This window comes from Prionailurus viverrinus, chromosome C1, assembly GCF_022837055.1.
Source record: "Prionailurus viverrinus isolate Anna chromosome C1, UM_Priviv_1.0, whole genome shotgun sequence".
NCBI classification, from domain to species: domain Eukaryota; kingdom Metazoa; phylum Chordata; class Mammalia; order Carnivora; family Felidae; genus Prionailurus; species Prionailurus viverrinus.
In genome coordinates this window covers 188832566-188852391 of record NC_062568.1, presented here as the reverse complement: position 1 = coordinate 188852391, position 19826 = coordinate 188832566, and the positions used below count along the sequence as shown (strand labels likewise).

Below are 19826 nucleotides of genomic sequence, written 5' to 3'. Positions count from 1 at the left end.
AAAGAAAAACAATAATATTCACTAACGTTTCAGCACTAAGTATCTGTGTGTCACCAAGCCGTGTGTTTTAGTTGCCCTGTAGCTGGTCCCTATCAATTGGAAGAGAAGATATGAAACCCAGTTAATCCCACCAATGACATAAGTATGATTATTTTTGTCTCCATTTGACACCCAAGGAAACTGAAGCACAAAGAGATAAAGTCACTTGTCCAGGGTCAGCCAGCTGGCAGGTGGCAGAGCTGGGATCTGAAGTGCAGTTTGGCTGTAGGGGTTGACCGAGAAGGTTTTAGCTTCTCAAGCTATAGAGAGAGAGCAGGCAGTAACAGTGGCCAGGTGGTGAGGCAGGTCAGGTGGTGAGAAAGATGGGGTGGCAGGATCTTAACACCCAAAGCAACTCTTGAACTCATCCAGATGGCAGTTGTGTGTGGGTGGGCGTGTGTGTATATGCATGCCCACCCACACGTCAGCATGCCTATGGGAATACATGCCTTGGATGTGCTAAAGGCAGGTGCTTGGGTAGACTAGGGGGGGCTGGGTCCACCTGCTATTAAAAGTCCATGGACCAGTAGCATGGGCATCGCCCAAAAGCTTGTTAGGAATGCAGAATCTCAGTCTCTACCACAGACCTTCCGAATCAGAATGTGCATGCTAACAAGATGCCCAAGAGATTTGTAGGCACATAAAAGTTTGAGGAATACTTCTCTAGATAATTACTGACAGGCTTTTGATAAATGATGGTTGGATCCAAGCTCTTCATTCTAAAACAGTTTAGATGTTTTCATATTTTTGCTTCTCTGTTGACAGGAGCTGGTGACCCCAGAGTATTTGGGATTCTATGGGGGTGGGTGGGCAGGGGAAACAGAGCCCCACAGAGGTGGTAGAGCCAGGCATGCAGCTTGTAATGCCCTGTGCCCAGACAACTAAGATGCATCTATTTATTTCCTCAAAGAAGCAGATCCTAAGCACATACTAAGTGCCAGGCCTGAGCTAAGCCCTGAGAAAAATCTCCCAGTTTAGTGGAGGAGACAGACACATCAATAGTGAGAGTCCAGAATGGGGGCATAGAAGAAGAGTGGCAATTACTCCTGGAGGGTTGGGAAGACTTCTTTGGCATGAGGGATGTGAGCGTTTTGGAGACACACAGGTATGTGTGCCCACGTGTATCCTATACTCTCAATACATTAACATGTGTGCACATGAGAAACCATTCTCAGTCTACAGAGTTTGGGAAAAGGCTTGGTGGAATATATGTCCTTTCCTCTGGGCTAGAGCACGGGTTGGGCGGAGAGTGGGTCAGACACAGTAGAAGGAGTCAAGAGTTGATTAAGCCCTAAGCCCCACACTCTGTTCTTTAGCGTGCACACACAGCCCCTCCATAGGAATAAACATTTGGCTGGCATTCTAAGGATGAGTAAACAACTGAGACTCTTCCAGCTGTGCTGATTGCTTGGGGCTCTTTTGGCCATTGTGAGGAAATGAAGACATTGTCACAGGGACAGAGAGGCCCCATGTTGGGGCTTGAATCCAGATTTGGTGTGATGGATGCACACACAAACCAATACTTGACCGGAGTCACCATGCAGGAGCCTATGACAGACGTGGATACCATGCCGAAGCACACATTCAGAGCTGTGGAAAAGGCATGGGCTCTGGGGGGGGGGGGGTGGTGGTGACAGACCTAGATCTACAGCCCGTCCACCAGCTAGAGGGTCTGGGCCAGTTGTTCAGTACGTCCTGAGTTCTAGTCTCCTCCACTCTAACATGCAGGTGATAGCATCTCCTCATAGATGACATTTAATTCTCGGAGCGAGGCATGACTGGGCTAGCAGATGCAAAGCCCACAGCATGGTGCCTGGCACATAGTAGGTGCTCTCTTTGCTCAACTCATCTCTCAGGCAGCTTTAATGGTTAAAAAAATGTCAGTTCCAGGGTCTCAGCAAGGGCACGTTCTTTGGACTCCTGAATTGGCCGTTCCGTTTGGCTGGGAAATCGAATAATTCTGAATTTCGCACAGGTTAGAGTTTCCCCAGCTGTTCCTCTGTCTGCTGAAGATCAATCAGAGTCAGTGACCTAATGGATCTGTTAACCTGAGACACTCTTACAGGCACTGCCCTCTGGAGAAGGGTCTTGGTTCAGTTTAATTCAATTCATATAAATATTTCTTGAGTTCCTGATGTGCCAGGCATAGAGCCAGAACCTGGGGAAGCTGCAGGAAACAAGGAAGGCAGACATGTCTCTCAAAGATCTGAGAGTCTTCAGGGGGAGACAGAAAATGGAGCTGCAAGTTGTGTACTGTGTGGCAAAGTATGAGAGCTGGGAAGTATAGCATCATGTGGGAGCCCATGGAGGGGAACCCAACTCACACTCAGGGTTGGAGAAAGGGGGTCAGGAACGCTCATGAAAGGAAATGAATTCAGAAGATGAAGAGCTGGCCACACAAGAGGGTTGGTGGAGACGGTGCAGGGGGAGAAAGTGTTCCAGAGAGAAGAAAATCATTTCAATGCACAAAGCTCTAGAGGACAATGAAAGCCTGGGAAGCTTCAGGAACTGAAAGTTTCAGTGTAGCTAGAATGTAGTGTCTACAGGGCTCTGAAGGAGGCTGAGAGAGGTGAGCAAGGGCTATAGGATCATGCCAGCTATTTTACAATTTAGAGCTCCATGCTAAGGGTTTGGTGAAGCCTTTAAATGCTTCTAAGGAAGAAGTGACCTTGCCACACATCAGTGACCCCTTGTTGATTCTCTGCCTGGAACGCCTTTCATCCTGGCTGATTTTTGCTCATCCTTGAAGACTGGCCTAAGTCTCAACCCCAGGACGCCTATCTAACCAAGCTCTAGGCTGGCCTCTGGATGTTTCCCACCCCTATCTGCTCTTGGCCGTGGTACATTAGACTGTCTGTCTCTACCACTAGACTATAACCTTCATGAAGGCAGCAAAGCCAGAGTGGCTTGTTCTTCTGGGTTTTCCTAGCACCCAGTGTAAGTTCAAGTATAAAATAAGCATTTATTAAATATTTGTTTAATTGCACTGACTTCTAGGCAAAGACACACATAGAAAGCCAAGGGGAAACATACAGCCCTATAAATTACAGGGGGTTGTTCCTCTAGGGATCACGAGGGGCTGCCTTTCTTTCCCTCTTGATATCATGGAGGAGCTCCTGGCTCCTGCAGTGGCCAATGCTGGCCTGGACCTGGTGGAAACAGCTCTGCAGGATGAACAAGGACTCTGTTCCTCTCCTCAGGAACAATACTGTGGGGAGAAGGGGACAACGGGCCCTCTGACTGCCCTGACTGCCTGGAGGTTCCTGTCTTCCCAAGAAGCCCCATGTCATCCTAACCCCAGCTAGGTCAGGCCTATTAAAGGCAAGAGTGAAAGAAAGCACTTAAGTACACATGGTGGAACTTTACTTTTCTTTCAAATTTTCTTTCTTTATACAAATAGTATAGTTTACATGTAATACATGTTTATCGCTCAAAACTAGAAAAAATGAGAAGATAAAAATAAGAGAGTAATAGCACTAACATCTTGGGATAGATCTTTTCAGACACTTTTCTATGCATATATCCTTGTATATTTTTTATAAACTGAATATATTCTTTTGGGAAACATCTCTTTCGACTTAACAACATATTGCAACTACCTCTGTGGGTCTTTAAATATTCTTTCACATTATGCCTTTTAGAGGCTGCACATATAATGCATAATTATACACAGGTACCCTATGTTTATTTAACATTTCCTTATTGATGGACATTTGAGTAGCTAACTAATCTTCCAAGTAACAAAGTGTTTTAGGAGGTGTCCTTGTAGCTGAATCTTGATGTACTGTTGTACTTATTTTTTTTCCATATAAATTCCAAAAGAGGAATTTGCTGGGTCCAAAGGCATGTATATTTTGAAGGCTTTCGATTCACATCACGGAACCATTATCCAGAAAGTGTCAACCATTTCACACAATGTCAGCATTGAAGAAGAGCAGTTGTGTCTCTACAATGTCTCCTACACTGTTATGATTTTCTCTGCTGACTTGAAAAAAGACATGGTGTTTAATTACTCGTTCAGTTTTCTTTTCTTTAATTATGAGTGGGGTCAATGTCCTTTTCATTTGTCTTTCTTCTATCATGAAGCACTTATCGCTTTGCTTATTTTACAGGTGTAGGGACCAGGTATATTCTCCTTAAAGATTTTTAGGAGCTCTTTGATGCATCAGGTTGGTAATCTTTATTTGATTATACACGTTGAAACTAATTTTGTCCACTTACTATCTGAATTTTTTATGGCTTATTTTTACATAAATCCATTTAAAGTTTTATTTAGTCAAATATTATATAGTCTTTGCACTTATGGCTTCTGCTTTCAGTGTTACTCTTTATAGTACGTCTCCACCTGAGGTTAGACTAGAAAGTACTGGAATTCATGTGGTTAAATGTATGAGGTCTGTTTGCTTCTTTTCTTTTTTTCCCCAAGTGTTTAAGCCTACTGTTTTAAAACCATTTATTAAATAATCCATCCTCTCTTCAATGGATTGGAAATGACACTTTAATTATATACTACAAACTGTCTCTTTCTCACACACACACACACAGGACTGTGCGTGTGTGTGCGTGCACAAACTCTCTCACGCACACACTCACACACATACACAAAGGAATCTACTTCTGGACCTTTACACTCCCCCATTGATATGTGTGTCCACGCCAATACTCATACCACATCATTAAAATTATGTTAGCCGATAACAACACTTTAATATCTGGAAGAGTTACTCTTCTTTTAAAAAATTTTCTTGACTTTTCTACATGTTAACTCTTCCAGACAGAGGTTCTTATTCAACAGCATGCATCAGAATTACTAGTGAAGTGTTCTAAAATCAAAGATGCTTATTTTCCACCTCCAATGTAGAGAATCAGAATCTCCAGGGTGCAGTCTAAGCATTAATATATTTGCTGAAGTGCAGAGGGGTTAAGAACCATGACTCTGGATGAACTTCAGAATAAGCTCTGAGGGTTGAAGCCATGTCTGCCTGGTTACTGCTTATTCCCAGCCCCAGTGTCTGCAACATGGGTGGCATTCCATCAATATTTGTTGAATCAAAGACTATATTATTTACTGTTTATTTTTAACATGAACCCCTAAGTTGAACATGGGTTTCCAAAGATCATTCATGGTAGGGAAGTTGAGGTAACACTCCAGCCTGGTGAGGAATATGAAAACATGGCATCTGAGGAAGAGTTGAGCTATGTAAGAAAAGGATCACTGGGTCCAGTTTCTGAAGGGGGGACATGGGGAAAGGGAGTAGGTGTATCCTATGTTCCTCTAGGACACAGAACAAGGAAAAATTTTCAGGAATACCTAAAAAGCTATTAGGAGGGGTCAGATCCATCAAAAAATGACAGCAGGTGCCCATCTGCTAAATGGGTTGGCCACCTTCCCACCACTGGGGGTGTTTAGGCAGACGGTGTGGTGCCATCTTGTAGAAAGCAACTCAAAAAGATTCCTGCATTAGGTAGGGTGATCTCTATGATCTCTTCTGGCATGGGGATTTCAGATTCTTAAAAATATTTATTGAATGAATTCTGTTGATTCAAAGAGATATGAAGCTTCTGGGAGTTTCCTTGCTGATGAGAAAAATTCAGACTAAGCCCTGTGGTCACTACATAGGGAGATCCCCATGGAAGTCACATCGACCTGGGGAACATGGGGCCCTGACCAGGTCACATCCCAATACTTGCTATAGGCCTAACCACTCACCCTTGCCATGTGATGTTTCGATAATCCAGGTGCAGTTCAAGTTGTTGGGGTAGAAGTCGGGAAACCCTGGTGACAAGATGGTCCCACTGGAGCCTTGAATGAAGCCACCACAGAGTGCTACGAGAGTGAAGAAGGTGGTCAAAGACTGGAGTGGCTTGGGGAGCTCCCCCACCCCAACCAATCTTCCTGGGAACTTGGGAGCCATCTCCTCTCCACCCCCAGCCCTCACTGATGGAGTGGGAGAGTCAGTGCCCCTGCCAGCTCCTTTTTTTCATGGCAGGAAAGGAATCCACTACCTAAGCACCCCCATACAGTGTATCTCACCTTCACAGCTGGGCAGGGCCCGGCTCCACTGGAAGTTAGGCTCACACTCCAGGGGCTCCCCATCACTTAATGTGTAGCCTGAGTCACAGCTGAAGGTCACCAGAGCACCCACATAGAAGTCATTTCCATGGCGCTGCCCATTTACAGGGATCCCTGGATCCAGACAATGGTCTGACTGCAGTGTTATAGCTGGAAAAGAGAGCCCACAGCTGGAACAGACAGCTCACCATCACCATAGAGAGACCCCAGCTGGCTCACAAAGGGAAGGAGGAGAGAGCCCTGATTTACAGAAAGTTGAAGCTGCTATTTACCCATGCATCAAGCGTGGCTGTCAATATCTGCTGAGAGGGTATTTAAAGACCTGTCTGTCAGAGAAAACAAGTTGGTTCTATTATTTGTTCATTCATTCATTCATTCATTCATTCATTTAATTAACAGAAGTTGAGTGTCCACTATGGTTTAGACACCAGACTAAGTCTTAGGGATACAAACATGAGTAAGAAAATGAGGCTTTCCTCATGGTGCTCTCAATCATGACTTTCTATGTTGGTCTACAAAGAATGGAAGGGACATCCATCTTCTTCAACTGAGGCACCAGAGATGGATGCAGAAGGTGATGAGGGAGGGTGAGGGTGGGCAGGAGATGCCATCACCTTTTAACCTCACGATCCTCAAACACTCTGTCCCCAGAGAGCCCGGCACAGTGGCACCCAACCACCTGCTCGCAGAGGAAGCCTTGTGGTGTGTAGATCATCAGCTTTCATTGTTTCCAAAGGCTCCCCTCTAAGCTCCCATGGGCTCTGACAGAGGCTGAGAGCAAGGGAGTGCCCCCTCCCCTAGGAGCACAGCCTAACTGAGAAAGCCATGGGGATGGGGCTAAGATGGAGGCCCGCTGCTGGAACAGTCCTGGGTCCTTTCACCCACTGCAGCCCACCTTGTCATCGGCTTCCCTGCCAAGACTCACTTTCATAGCGGAGCTGGAAGCCGATGTCTGAGTGACTCTTGTCGGTAGAGAAGAGGAGGTAGAGGTAGTTGCTGGTGCTGATGAGGAACTGGGGAACCTGGGTCCCATGGTAAACCCCGATCAAGGGCGCTGAGTATGTCCGTCCATCTCGAACTTCCAGAGTATCATAGTTGACCTCGGTTTTAAATCTGCCAAAGATGGAAATGTAGACTTCTTGAGAAACTCGAGGTTTATTAATTTGCAAATGACAAAAGGCCCTGCCTGACCCAGGGCTTCAGAACAACCAGATTTTGGCTGGCTGGGACATTTAAATACAATAGTGATACAGAAGGGCATTCTCTACTGCATTTAGCCCCTCCCCCTCCTCCCACGGCTAGGCAGCTCTCTTAGTCCTCCTTGTGGCCTGGACCAAGACTACTTATCTTAAGACCTAGAGGTGCAATGACTAGACTCATGGGGGTCAGAAGGATCTAGGCCAGAATTCAGTAAACTATAGCCCAGGGCCAAATCTGTTCTCTAGCCTATTTTTGGATGGCCTAAGAGCTAAGAATGGTTTTTAACATTTATATAGAGGTATGTTTTTAAAAAGCAAAAAATATGCAACAGATAACCACAAATGGCCTACAAAACCTAAAATATTTACTATCGGGCTCTCACGGAAAAGTCTGAGCACTGCCGTTCTAGGCTGGGGATGCTCTGTACAGAAGAAGTTTGTCTTCAAACCTGGGTGACTACTTTCTCTACCCAAGGGAAGCACCTGGGGTGGGAGGGGGAAGTGGGGGCATCTGAGCAGGCTTTGGGTCAGAGGTCAGGAAGGCTGCCCTCCCATATTGCAAATTTCAGAGCTCTGCTCTTCAGATGCCAATGACTGCTTCAGTGACTGGTGGGTCTATCTCCCATTCTCCCTCCTTGGGGGTAAGGAAGCCAGAGAGGCTCTGACATCCCAAGTGATACCTCCACCTTCTGCTCACCCCTCTGGTCATAAACAGCACAAACTCCACTACTGAGGTGGGACCAAGGCCAAGGGCAAAGCCAGTGTGGTCTGTCCCCACTCCCCAGGGCAATTTGCTCCAGTGTTCTCTGGCTTGGCTGACATTTCAGCATCGGTGCTGGTCCTTGTCCCTCAACCCCAGGTGCCCTCCCACACCACTCCTTAGAAGACCCCCTTGCTGTTGCCTCCAAGGTTGTGGGTGCAGGTACCTGTCGAAGGTGATTTTGATGGGGTAGCCTGGCTGGGCTTCGATCACCCAGGCACAGCTCAGAGCATCCTTGTAGAAGCCAGGCCAGCCTGGAGATAGGATGGTACCACTGGGTGAAGTCAGATGACCACCGCAGGGGGCTGGGGGACAGAAGGGAGAGAAGGAGTTTTCTTGAGGGGACAAGTGAACAAACAGATAAAAACTCTCTCTATAAAACATATCTGCCAACAAGTATTGTTTTTGTTTTTATGGAGACTTACGTAAACTATATAAGCTGTGAGTTCTGTCTATTGGGATCTTTATAGATACGGCCCACTTACATCATTTGGACTTTTATTAAAGGCCGGAGGGGAGAAATAAAAATAATCCTTTAAACAAAGTCCTCTGCCATTCTGGAGGGGCTGAAGTACAGCTGATATTTGGGTCACACTGGTTTTTCACTTTGTTCCTCGCTCAATCAGCAGGCTTGTGGCAAAGGCAGAGACCAGGCAATCTCCTCATGCCTGGCGTGGTCTGGCACTGGGCAATGGGCAGACCCCGATGCTAGGCTTGGAGCACCAGCACAACCTGTTCTACTATAAGCTCCATGAGGGCAGGGACCTTATTAATGGTCTAATACAAGTTGGGATCCCCAGCATTTAGCCTAGAGTTTGGCACACAGTTATCAGTGATTGCTGCTTGAATGAATAAATGAATGGATGGAAGGTTCATGGCAGGTGGCTCCACAAGACACTGCGTGGTCCAGACACACCTCTGATCCTGCCACGCCTGTTATCTCAGTCCTTTGGTCTCTCTCTGCCCATCCCTCAGCGTCCCGTCCCCATCCACCTCACCACTGCCTCTCCTGCCTCCAGACTCTTGGTCCTTGCGGTGCTCCTTAGAGCTACTCCAGTCCTCCTCCTTCAGGCACGTGGTCAGCTTTCGTCACCCACCCCTTTTCAAGCTATGCTAGGCCACGTGACTGCTTTGCCCAATAAAGTGAGGACAGAAGCAGCACGTGTCATGCCCACGGGGAACCTTTAGGAACCGGTGCACGGTTTGCAGTTTCCTGCCTCAGTGACTGTGAGAGCGTGTCAAGATGGAAGTCCCTCCAAGCTGGGCCTTTAAGTGACTCTGAGGAGTAGAGCCACTGATGACCAGTGTCAAACATGCAGCTCAGGTAGTCTGTGTGAGATATAAACTCCTGTTTTCAAGCCACTGAGATTTAGAGGTTGTATGTCAGTGCAGTCTAACCTAGCCCACCCAGACTAATACACATGCCTCCCCAGGACTACAACTGACACCCACGCTGTGGCCACTGTTGCCACCACTGCCACTCACGGGCTCACACAGACAGTCACGTTCATTCCTCATAAAACACAAACCCTGTAAGGGTGGTGCTATTATCCTCTGCATTTTACAGCTAAGAGAGGGTTATGGATGTTATGCAACCAGCCCTGTGTTAGCAAGTACTAGGGCCTGGATTCAGACCTAGGAAGACAGCATAAATCCAGAGATCCTAAACTAAGCAGGCTCCCAGTTTTAAAAGAACCTCTGCTTCCCTTGGAATCCCTTGCTATGAAGCTATCAGATGCCAAAAATGCCCTGAACAGGACCAGGAAGGAAATAAAAAGCTATCCACACTTGTATCTCTGCAATATTGTATATGTTTATCTCTAGGTAATCAGTCTCATAAAACATGGTCAAATATACACCTTTTCTTCTCTCAATTCTATAAACTTCTTGGAAACATCTAAAAATAATTGTCAAGAACTCTTCATAGAATGTTACATTAGGAAGTTTAATTAACATGAGATATAATAACAATAATAATCGCACTAGAAGTAGAAACCCATGCCAATGACTTACGATGCTACTTTATGTGTATTATCTCATTGAAAGGCACACGACATTTACACAGTTATTATGCCTATTTTACAGAGGAGAAAACTAAGGCTAAGCAGGCTAAAAGATGAGATCAAGAACTAATGGAGTCAGAGCTGGGATTTCACTTCAAGACCTCTGTCTCTAAATCCCCCTGCGGCACGTAATGGTAGACAGCTGTTAAGTGGCAGGAATGAGCTCACAGGGACTGAGAGTTTATTGTGTGTCAGGGCTTAACGTGGATTATTCTTGTGACAACTGCAACACTAAAAGACAGATACTACTGTTATCCTCATTTTATAGGTGGGGATTATCACCCCATTTTCAGTTAAGTTGAGGCTTGGAGAAACTTAAGTAGGAATATAGCATTTATACCAAATATCAAGAGAGTAAAGTGCAACGTGAGGATTGTCACTTCTTGGGTAATCCCAGTTTTCCGGATCCATCCTTGCACCTCCCTGAACCTGTGAATGTGTTCCCCTGTTTCTCCGATGGACACACGAGACCTTGGAGGTGGAGGGGAGTGGGCCTACTGTTCCGTCCCTGGGGTCTCCATGCAGGTATTAGCCTCAGCAGAAGCTGGGACTCTCTCTTGGCTTCAATTCAGCAAGGGCCCTGCCTCTTGAGTTGTGGATTGCAATATCCTCACTACTTACTCTCCAGAAAGCTGTAGCTCACACAGCCACTTCGGGGCACAAATCTCAACAAAACCCTGTCTGAAACAGGGAAACCCAGATCCTGCCTTTGCTAGTCACCACTTTGTGTTTCTCCGCTGTGTTGTTTCCGTGCTTTGGCTGGTTCACCTCTTCTTCTGCCCATGTGATGCTCAGATGACCTCTCTGTGCATTCAGTCCTTCACACCCGCTGGTTCATTTTCACATGCCAGGGTGACAGGTGCCAGGCACAGAGGAGGTGGGGGAGGGCTCCTGAATGCAATGTGTCTTTAACATTTGAAAAGACGCTCAGTCTCACTCTAACAAAATAGATACTAAAACTACAATGAGAAATGACTTCTCATCCATACGATAGGCAAAACCCAAATTTAATGACATGTGAGGCTAAGGGAAACCTGGTACTCTAGCACCTTGCTGGTGGAAATGCAAAATAGCCCAACCCCTGGGAAGTGAAATTTGGGAATGTCTAGCAAAACTCTTATGTGTTCGCTCTCTGACCCAGCAGTTCTCCTAGAACTCTATCCCAAAGATACACTTGCAAAACTATGACGTGTATACCTACAAGGGCTATACAAGGCAGCACTATCTGTGATAGCAAAGGAGTGGAAAGGGCCCAAATGTTCAGCAACGGGGAGCAGACTGAATGAACTGGGGTATCAACAAGATGTACGATGCAGCTGTGAGCAAGCATGAGGAATATTCTATATAATGCCAGGGAGTGGTCCCCAAAATATATTAGCAAGTGAATAAAAAGCAAGGTAAAGAGGTAAAAAGTAATTGTATGATTCCATTTAGCTAAGAGAGGGGAGGGACACACACACACACACACACACACACACACACACACTCACTCATGTTAACAATCGATAAAGAGTAAGCCAAAAACTCATGATTATCTATGGAGAGGAGGAGGAAAGGGGGTAGAGAAGAAAGGGGTAAAAGCTAGATTTTCTCAGAACATTACCTTCTTTTAGGGGTTTAACTTTGGAACTGTGTAACTGATTTTTCACCACTAAAAAGAAAGACTTAAAGTTGATAAGTGGTTTCTCAAAACTCAACAACAGAGTAAACGAAATGAATACGGTACGGGGTCACTTGCTAGCACCATCACGCATGGAGAAACAGCGAAAGAGATTTTAGAGCGCTGTCCATCCCTAGTAGGATCCCGGAATGAGAGGAACTGCAAGTAAAGCAACTTAAACCATCTGCAGTGATCACATTGCTGTTGCCATTGGTGGTAGTTCAATTCTGAGACTCTTGAGTATGTGTTAGGGAATGAGAAATGACGCTGGTGTTGTAGGGAGCCGGAATTTTCAGCAGGAATGAGAGCAGGTCCTGATATGACATCAAGAAAGTGAAAAAGTAAGTGTTCTTACATCTGAAATGAAATGAGCCCATTATGCATTTTATGTTTAAAAAATGATTCTTTAGCTCTGTTCATTGAAAAGCCTTAGAGACAAGGGCCTACTCAATAGTAATAATTATGCCTGGTGCCCAGACTCTTAAGTATCATTTTCCACTAAAAAAGGGACCAGGGCTCCTTGGAGAAATGGCTGATTCCAGGTCAGGGACAGAAAATGTTCAAGATGAGGTTGGGCCACTTTCAAAAGGCTCCCACTGGCCGATGGGACAATTTGAGCATCGGTTAGAATAATAATTGCAGTGGATTTAAATGCATAAAATATGTTCAAATCCACTGGACTGTAATGATATTTAAAAATGTTCAACTTTAGAAGATGTCAGGGAATCAGCTCATTGATATAAAAACTGCTAAAAAAAGGAAAATAATTAAGTTTTTCTCCTGCCTTTCCTTTATGAACTGTACCTCAGGGTAACCAAATAGTTGATGAGGGTGAGTTTTCTTTAAGTATTCCAGCTTATAAAAGATGAAATGATAGCATGTAGGCATTCTGCACTCCCCAGGCAAGGGCCACTGATGGCTCCTAACATCCTCAAATGAGAGACAACCAGGCATTTGCGCCGCTGATGGTGGCACAGAGCCCTGCCCGTAAAATATTCCAGTCAAAAAATGGAACCTAAATCTGATTAGGTTTGTAAGTCCTACTGCCAACTAAAGGAAATATAAGAGAGACAGGACCATGTTAAAGAACCTCCCAGGGACATAATTGTCAAAATTCAGAGTGCAGGAGACACCTCAGGATAAATGACCTGGCTTCTTCAACAAAAAAAATTGCAAGGGGTGGGGGTAGACATCCACAGATTTAAGACAGGTAAAACACACATGCTAACTATAATGTATGAACCTAAGGAGGATTCTGATTTTTTAAAAATATTTTAAAAATAAAGTGTTAGAGGGCCGCCGGGGTGGCTCAGTTCGTTAAGCGTCCAACTTTGGCTCAGGTCACACGATCTCACGGTTTGTGGGTTTGAGCCCCGCATTGGGCTCTGTGCTGACAGCTCGGAGCCTGGAGCCTGCTTTGGATTCTGTGTCTCCATCTCTGTCTCTGCTCCTCCTCTGCTCATGCTCTGTCTCTCTCTCTCTCAAAAATAAATAAACATTAAAAAATTAAAAATAAAGTTAAATAATCATGGAAGTTTGATTGCATTAATTGATTAATAGGGGGCCTTAAACAGGTAGTCGTTCAGGCTAAATAAAATCGTCAGGGTGGGGCCCTGATCCGAGAGGACTGGTGTCCTTACAAGAGGAGGAAGAGACACCAGGGATGTGCACACAGAGAAAAGGCCACATGAGGACACAGTGAGAGGGTGGCCATGTGCAAGCCAAGGAAGAAGAGGCTTCAGGGGGAACTAAACCTGCCAGCACCTTGATCTTGGGCTTACAGCTTCAGAACGGAGAGAAAACAAATTTCTGTTGTTTAAGCTGCCCAGGCTGTGGTGTTTTGTTACAATGACATGAGATGACTAATACAGTGGGCTTCTGGTGAGGGGCTGGTGGTCCCCACTGAGGGACGGCCCACCTCTCCTGACCTCTGAGGTTAAAGCTGTGCCAGGCAAGGAGCAATCGGGAACAGTGACAGAGCAAAAGAGTATGACGAACTAGTCCTCAGGGAGCCTCACAAGGTGCTGGACACCGATCTACATGTGCTGTTTCTTTTCCTGTATGTTTTACCTTCATAGCAACCCATAAGGAGGGTACTGGTATTAGCCTCATTTCAAGGTTGAGGAAACAGTTACAGGGAGGGTAGGTAACTGAAGCACACAGCCAGGAAGTGGCAGAGACAGGATTCAAACCCGGGTGGTCTGGTTCCAGAAATTTTAAGTGGTTGCTAACCACGTGGGAATGCCCACCCTCATACTGCCCTCAGAGGGGTTTTAGGTGACTAGGTGTTGAGCGTGAATGACAAGAAGTAGTGTAAGCCTTGCCCTGGGGTCTGCTAACTCCACCATTTTATGGCAGAATAAAAGGAGAATGAACTCGGGGGTCAGACAGACCTCATTTGGTGATTAAGAGTGGTGGTTCTGGAGTCAAGAGTCCTTGGGTTGGAATCTTGACTCTCCCATTCATTTAGCTGTGTGATCTTGAGCAAGTTACTTAGCTACTCTGTGCTTCAGTTTTTCTCATCTGTGAAATGAGGACACTAACAGGACTTACTTCCTAGGATTGTCATGAGGATTCGATAGGACAATGCATGCAAAGTACTTGGCCTAGTATCTAACACTCAGTAAATGCTCAAATGTTACTGGCCAGGGGGATCTCAGGCAAGTCAATTCACCTCACTGATTTGCAGCTTTCTCGTGCTTACAGCATGATTGCATCTTTTTCACAAGAGTGACCAGAAGATTAAGTGAGATCACATTAGAGACCCAATAACTCCTCTTACTTCTTCCTCGGAGGCCTAAATGAGCTACAGCTACCACTTTGATTCCTCTTGTGGGAATGGGGAGGACTGGCCTTCTGTCTTTTTTACAGGACTTTTTAATTTTCTGATTATAAAAGTAACACATCTGGCAGACATACAGAGAAAAACAATGTGGACGTGTTTACACCGAGCTGTCAAACCATTTTCCTCTAGGGAGTGGGACTGGGAAATGAAAATTTTCACTTTGAACTTTATCTCACGTATTGTTTAAGTTTTTTACAACCACCAAGAATTACTGTAAAAATGAGAATCAATTTATCTCCTTTTTCCCCCAGTGTATTTCTTATAAGTAGCATATTTTTTTAAGCCCAGTTTGAGATTCTTTGTCTTTTAATAAGGAGTTTAATTACCTTTACTGCCATAACTGATATGTTTGTCTTACAGCTGTCATTTTGTTTTATGCTGTCAATTTCTTTTTTTTTTTTTTTTAATTTTTTTTTTCAACGTTTATTTATTTTTGGGACAGAGAGAGACAGAGCATGAACAGGGGAGGGGCAGAGAGAGACGGAGACACAGAATCGGAAACAGGCTCCAGGCTCTGAGCCATCAGCCCAGAGCCTGACGCAGGGCTCGAACTCACGGACTGTGAGATCGTGACCTGGCTGAAGTCGGACGCTTAACCGACTGCGCCACCCAGGCGCCCCTATGCTGTCAATTTCTGATGCTTCCATGCGGTGTCCTGCCTTTTGCAACAGGCAATATGTTTCCTTTTGTTTTATTTTTCTACTGGGATAGGAGTAGAAAAGTTGCTTTTCATCCTATTTGTGGCTACTTTGAAGTCTTTCATAAACAGGGTGGAAATTATATTCTCTGTAGTGAAATAATTCAAGACAAATACAGAAACAGTGGAGCCAAGAGTCTGGGTTTGAACTCTGGCTCCACTACTTACAAGCTGGGAGGACCCCGGGCAAGTGACTTAACCTCTCTGCACCCCAGTGGGGACAACAATTATACCTACTTCCTGCCTGATGCAAGGCTGAGATGAGGTGACACCTGTAAAATATTTATCCCCATGGGGTATGGTTACTTGGTTCTTCCGGAAAAAAGACGAGGAAGAGGTGAATGTGGGGGACAGATAACCGGGCAAGCCTGTGTAGACGCCTTTACTGCCTGGAAGGCTTTTTAGTACATTTCTGGCTTTAAACATACGGATCCCCTATGTCCTCAGTTCTCTAGATAAGGGGTCAGCAAACTGCAGCCTGGGGGCCAAATCTGGCCCATCCACTTAAGCACTGTCTAAGGCTGTGTCTGTGTAATGATGCCAGAGTCGAGTAGAGACCCATATGGCCCACAAAACCAAAGATACCTCCTCGCTGGCCCTTTAAGAAAGTTTGCCGACTTGCGTTTTAGAGCAACCAGATGATCATCCTTCTTTCTAAATTTAGGAGAAGACGCCATTTTCTCCCTTGTCCCATTATAGCCTCTCAAAAGCTAAGTGGCTCTTAGCATATATTAAAAGATTTTTTAAAAGACCATTAGCTTCTGCATTTAATTGTCCACAAGGTGGGGATACTTAATCAAAAACAAAACTAGAAAAAATGGAAAAGACAAAAGATGCTGATTACAAAGCGGGGTTCTCCTGAGGCTGGGATGTTGAGGGAAAGAAGCCACGGGGAGGCCAGGTCCCAGGGGCTCCTCCACCCCATCTGCTCCACTGGTTTAAGTCTGGGATTGGCCACCTGAGTTGGGGTCCCTCACGTGCCCCTCTGCTATGTCGCTCCCTAGGTCCCCGAAAACCAGTTTGGCAGCAAATGCTCACCACCCTGAGGAAACTGAGCAGGCTCTCCCCTGGGCCAAGTTCAGAGTCTCTCCAACGGGCTGCCCCCTATTTCTGGCTGCTTGCTGACCACGAACGCCCGGGTCCCCCATCCTCCCAAGGGAATGGATGAGATTTAATTTCAAAATTAGGACTGTGCCTATGAAACGTGGGTCCAATTCTCCCATGCATTCATACGTGGTCTCGAGTATTCCACTGCACTGGTGGAGCTAGGGTCTAGAAGCACCCGATTCAGGAGGGTGGGCAAGGAAGTGGATTCTGCCTCCTCAGAGGGGGCCAGCTCCACTGAGACCAAGTTGCCACAGGCTTTTGGGACCCTGGGAGACTGGGCTTCTGCCCGGAAGAGAATCTAGGTGGGGAGACAGGACCAAAGGCCACGGAACTGGTAAAGAAAAATGATATGGTGTTGAGACCAAGTGTCCAATAGAGTGGTCCAGCAGTGGCCCAAGGCAAACAAAAGGAATAGGAAAAGGGAGGGAGACAGCGGGGAAGAGTGAGAGGCAGCGGGGAAGATGCCTCGGATGAGATGGGCCAAGATGAGGACAACCAAAGAAGTCAGAGGACAGAATGAGGGAGAATAAGGGGCAATCTTACGGAGCTTACAAACCAGTGACAGCACAGCTAACAGTTTGGGGTACTTACTTTATGCCAGGAACTACCCTTTATATATGTATCTTATTATTATCCCCTCCCTTTTGTTTTTGCTGGAAGAAGCAGAGGCTAAGAGGGAAAAGGTGATTTGCCAGGATTCCAGCCTACACCCCAAGGACTCGAAAGCCCACTGTAAACCCAGACCCTCTGCCACAAGCACTGAGTGGTCAGTGGTCTCTCCTGTCGTCTCCCCTCCCCCACCCATCACCTCTCGGGCAGTGCTTTCTCTAAGGCCCCCTTTTGTTCTCCTGTTCTTCCCACCTGCTGGCCAGGGTGCTCAGATTTGGGCCTGGGGACTGGGTACGTAAAGAGGTCAGTTAGGTCTCCAACTCTGTCCATCATGTGAAATGACAGGAAGAAGCTTTCTGCTCCCGAAAGGAGAGGACTACAGCCCCTACCTCCACGGCCCCCGTCAAGGGGGGCCTCCAAGGGGCCCGTGGATACTCACCTTTCATCCATCATTATCAGGGGCCTGTTCTGTGCCAGGCACAGTGCTTGGTATGCACATCTGATATGATTCCTGCCCTCGAGAAGCTTAATCTGTGTTTTAAATGCCTGCAGCTTGGTAGAACGGATGGCTGGTCTCTGCAACTAAGTCAAAACCTGTTCTGTGCGGCGAGGCAGGATCGAGGGGATGCCATAGTAACCCCGTGCTTGCTTCCAGCTGTGTTCCTTCTGGCTGGTCTGCCCGTAGCCTTCTGAAGGCTTACCCCAAGGGTAAATGCTACGAAGGCAGCATTTAACAGGAGCACAAAGGCCAGGGCTGAGAGATGTCCCGGGGAACCGGGGAAGATGAGCACGTGGAGGAGAGAGAGGCAAGCAGCCGGAAAGACCCAAAGTTCCATGGCATTGCCAATGCTTTGGGCTCATGGAGCTCCCCTGGGCAGGAGCTGGAAGCAGGGCTCCTAAGAGCTGTGGTACTGAGAGAGCTCCCAGTTGAAAGAAGAAGTGTTTTTGATGTCTGAACATCTGAACCCAGAATTTCTCCAGTTTAATCTCTGGTTACAATTCAAATTTCTACATGAAGTAGTTCTGTAAAGCCCCTGCCATCCCAGTGTGAGGGTGAGAGGGTGGCCTGGGTCCTGAAAGAAGAGGAAGGAACCTCTCTGGCTGACAGCCACAGTCCCCAGCCCTGGCAGGCACGTACCTTCACATCGCAGCACGGCGCTGTTCCAGACCACGCTGCCCTCCTTCAGGATGCAGGTGATGGTCTCCGAGCCCTGAGTCCCGAGGAAGCCTTCGTCACAGAGGAAGGAGATGGAGCTTCCCAGCTGGAGGCTGTCACCAAACCGTTTGCCATTTACCGGAACGCCAGGATCTGGGCACTCGTTGTGTCGGAAGGCTGTGGGGACGGGGGTCAAGGACGTGATTAGGTAGAGCCGGTGTGCAGAGGGACCCCCAAAGAAAACAAGCTCCATTATGATAGTCAACCCTAGACCTCCACCACTTCCGCGAGAACCTGCCACGCTGGAGAGAGAGCCAGATGCTCTAGAGGCAGGTACCCCAGAACCAATGAGCCACACTGGGCATGAAGTGGGTGGTTGTTAGACTTGATCTCCTGCCTTCCTGAGCACTGAATCCAATTTCGTCCTAAGAAACATATACCGATCAGGCAGTGGACTAAGTATTTCTCATGTAGTTCATTTACATCATATGATTCCGGGAAGTAGACACGATCACCCCAGTTTACAAATGAGGAAACTGAGGTTCAACGTGGCTTAGGAGCAGGGCTGCCTCCTCCTGTCACATCCACTCGATGCGTCCCTAACTTCAGACAGTATGAGATCATTTATGTTGCAGATGAGCTGGACTCCAAGTCCTATGACACTAAGAGACAGTAAGCATTATAAAGTAGGTGCCCTGGACTCAACCCTGTCTGAAGCCATTTCCTTCATTTCCTTGTCTGTTGTCAGGCTGCCTCTCACTCTGTCTGGGTAACTGATACCGCAGCGGGGATGGGGCAGAGGAAAGAGAGCACTTGCCGGTTTGATTGAGCTTTGCTTCTTGTTAGTTACATGGGTCTGGGCAACTTATATAATCTAGCTGAACCTTCATTTCCTGACCTATAAAATGGAGACAGTACTACACTGGCAGGGTCATTCTGGGATAGAAGTAATAGGGAAGTTGGTATGAATTTGAAAGTGGAGAATGTTCGGGACTGCACCTGACAGATGGTAAGTACTCCCTGAGTATGAGTCCCCTTCCTTCTTCCCCACTGGGTCTCCACTGAGCTCGTTCCCAGCCTGCCTTGATTAGGGGTGCCGTGGTTCTCATACTCAGGTCTCTGAGCCACACCCCGTCTGCATCCCTGCTGTTGTGAGCGTGGCGCTTTCCAGGCGAGACCAGGCTCCATGGCTGCGCAGGCACATGCCCCCTTAAATTAAGAACTCAATCTGCAAGCCTCTGAAATTCCCTAGTGATTGAAACATTTGCACAACCAGAAACAGAAGGGGCCCGGGGGCTGCGGGATCTTGCTGGAGGCAAGAGACCTGAAAAGCTAGGGATCCTTCCTACTGATGGGGAGCTGCGGGACCATGCGATGTGGAGATGACTGTGATGATCCCTTGCAGCCTCACGGATGCCCCAGCACTCTTCCCACTGAATTGCTAAGCCCAGCTCAGCCCAGACTTAGTCTCCCCACCTTCCTTCATTAGCAACGGTGACTGTGAGGTTGCTTTGACATTTAGAAAGATGGTGTGGGAAGAAGAGTGGTGCTCGGGGCCCAGAAGTCTGGACACACATGTCTCTTCAAAACCCAATCAGTCACACGTGCGCACACTCAC

At 46.7% G+C, this 19826-nt stretch overlaps 1 protein-coding gene across 1 annotated transcript in view; it reads right to left on the bottom strand.

Annotated features, from left to right (window-relative positions):
* CSMD2 (CUB and Sushi multiple domains 2) overlaps positions 1-19826 on the bottom strand; it is a 600812-nt gene that overhangs the window by 205264 nt on the left and 375722 nt on the right. The window contains exons 15-19 of the mRNA XM_047870009.1: positions 18191-18385; positions 8238-8376; positions 7038-7225; positions 6074-6262; positions 5750-5866 (exon numbers count right to left, since the gene is read on the bottom strand). Of these exons, the coding sequence (XP_047725965.1) occupies positions 5750-5866; positions 6074-6262; positions 7038-7225; positions 8238-8376; positions 18191-18385 (828 nt within the window). The remainder of the gene's footprint in view (positions 1-5749; positions 5867-6073; positions 6263-7037; positions 7226-8237; positions 8377-18190; positions 18386-19826) is intronic.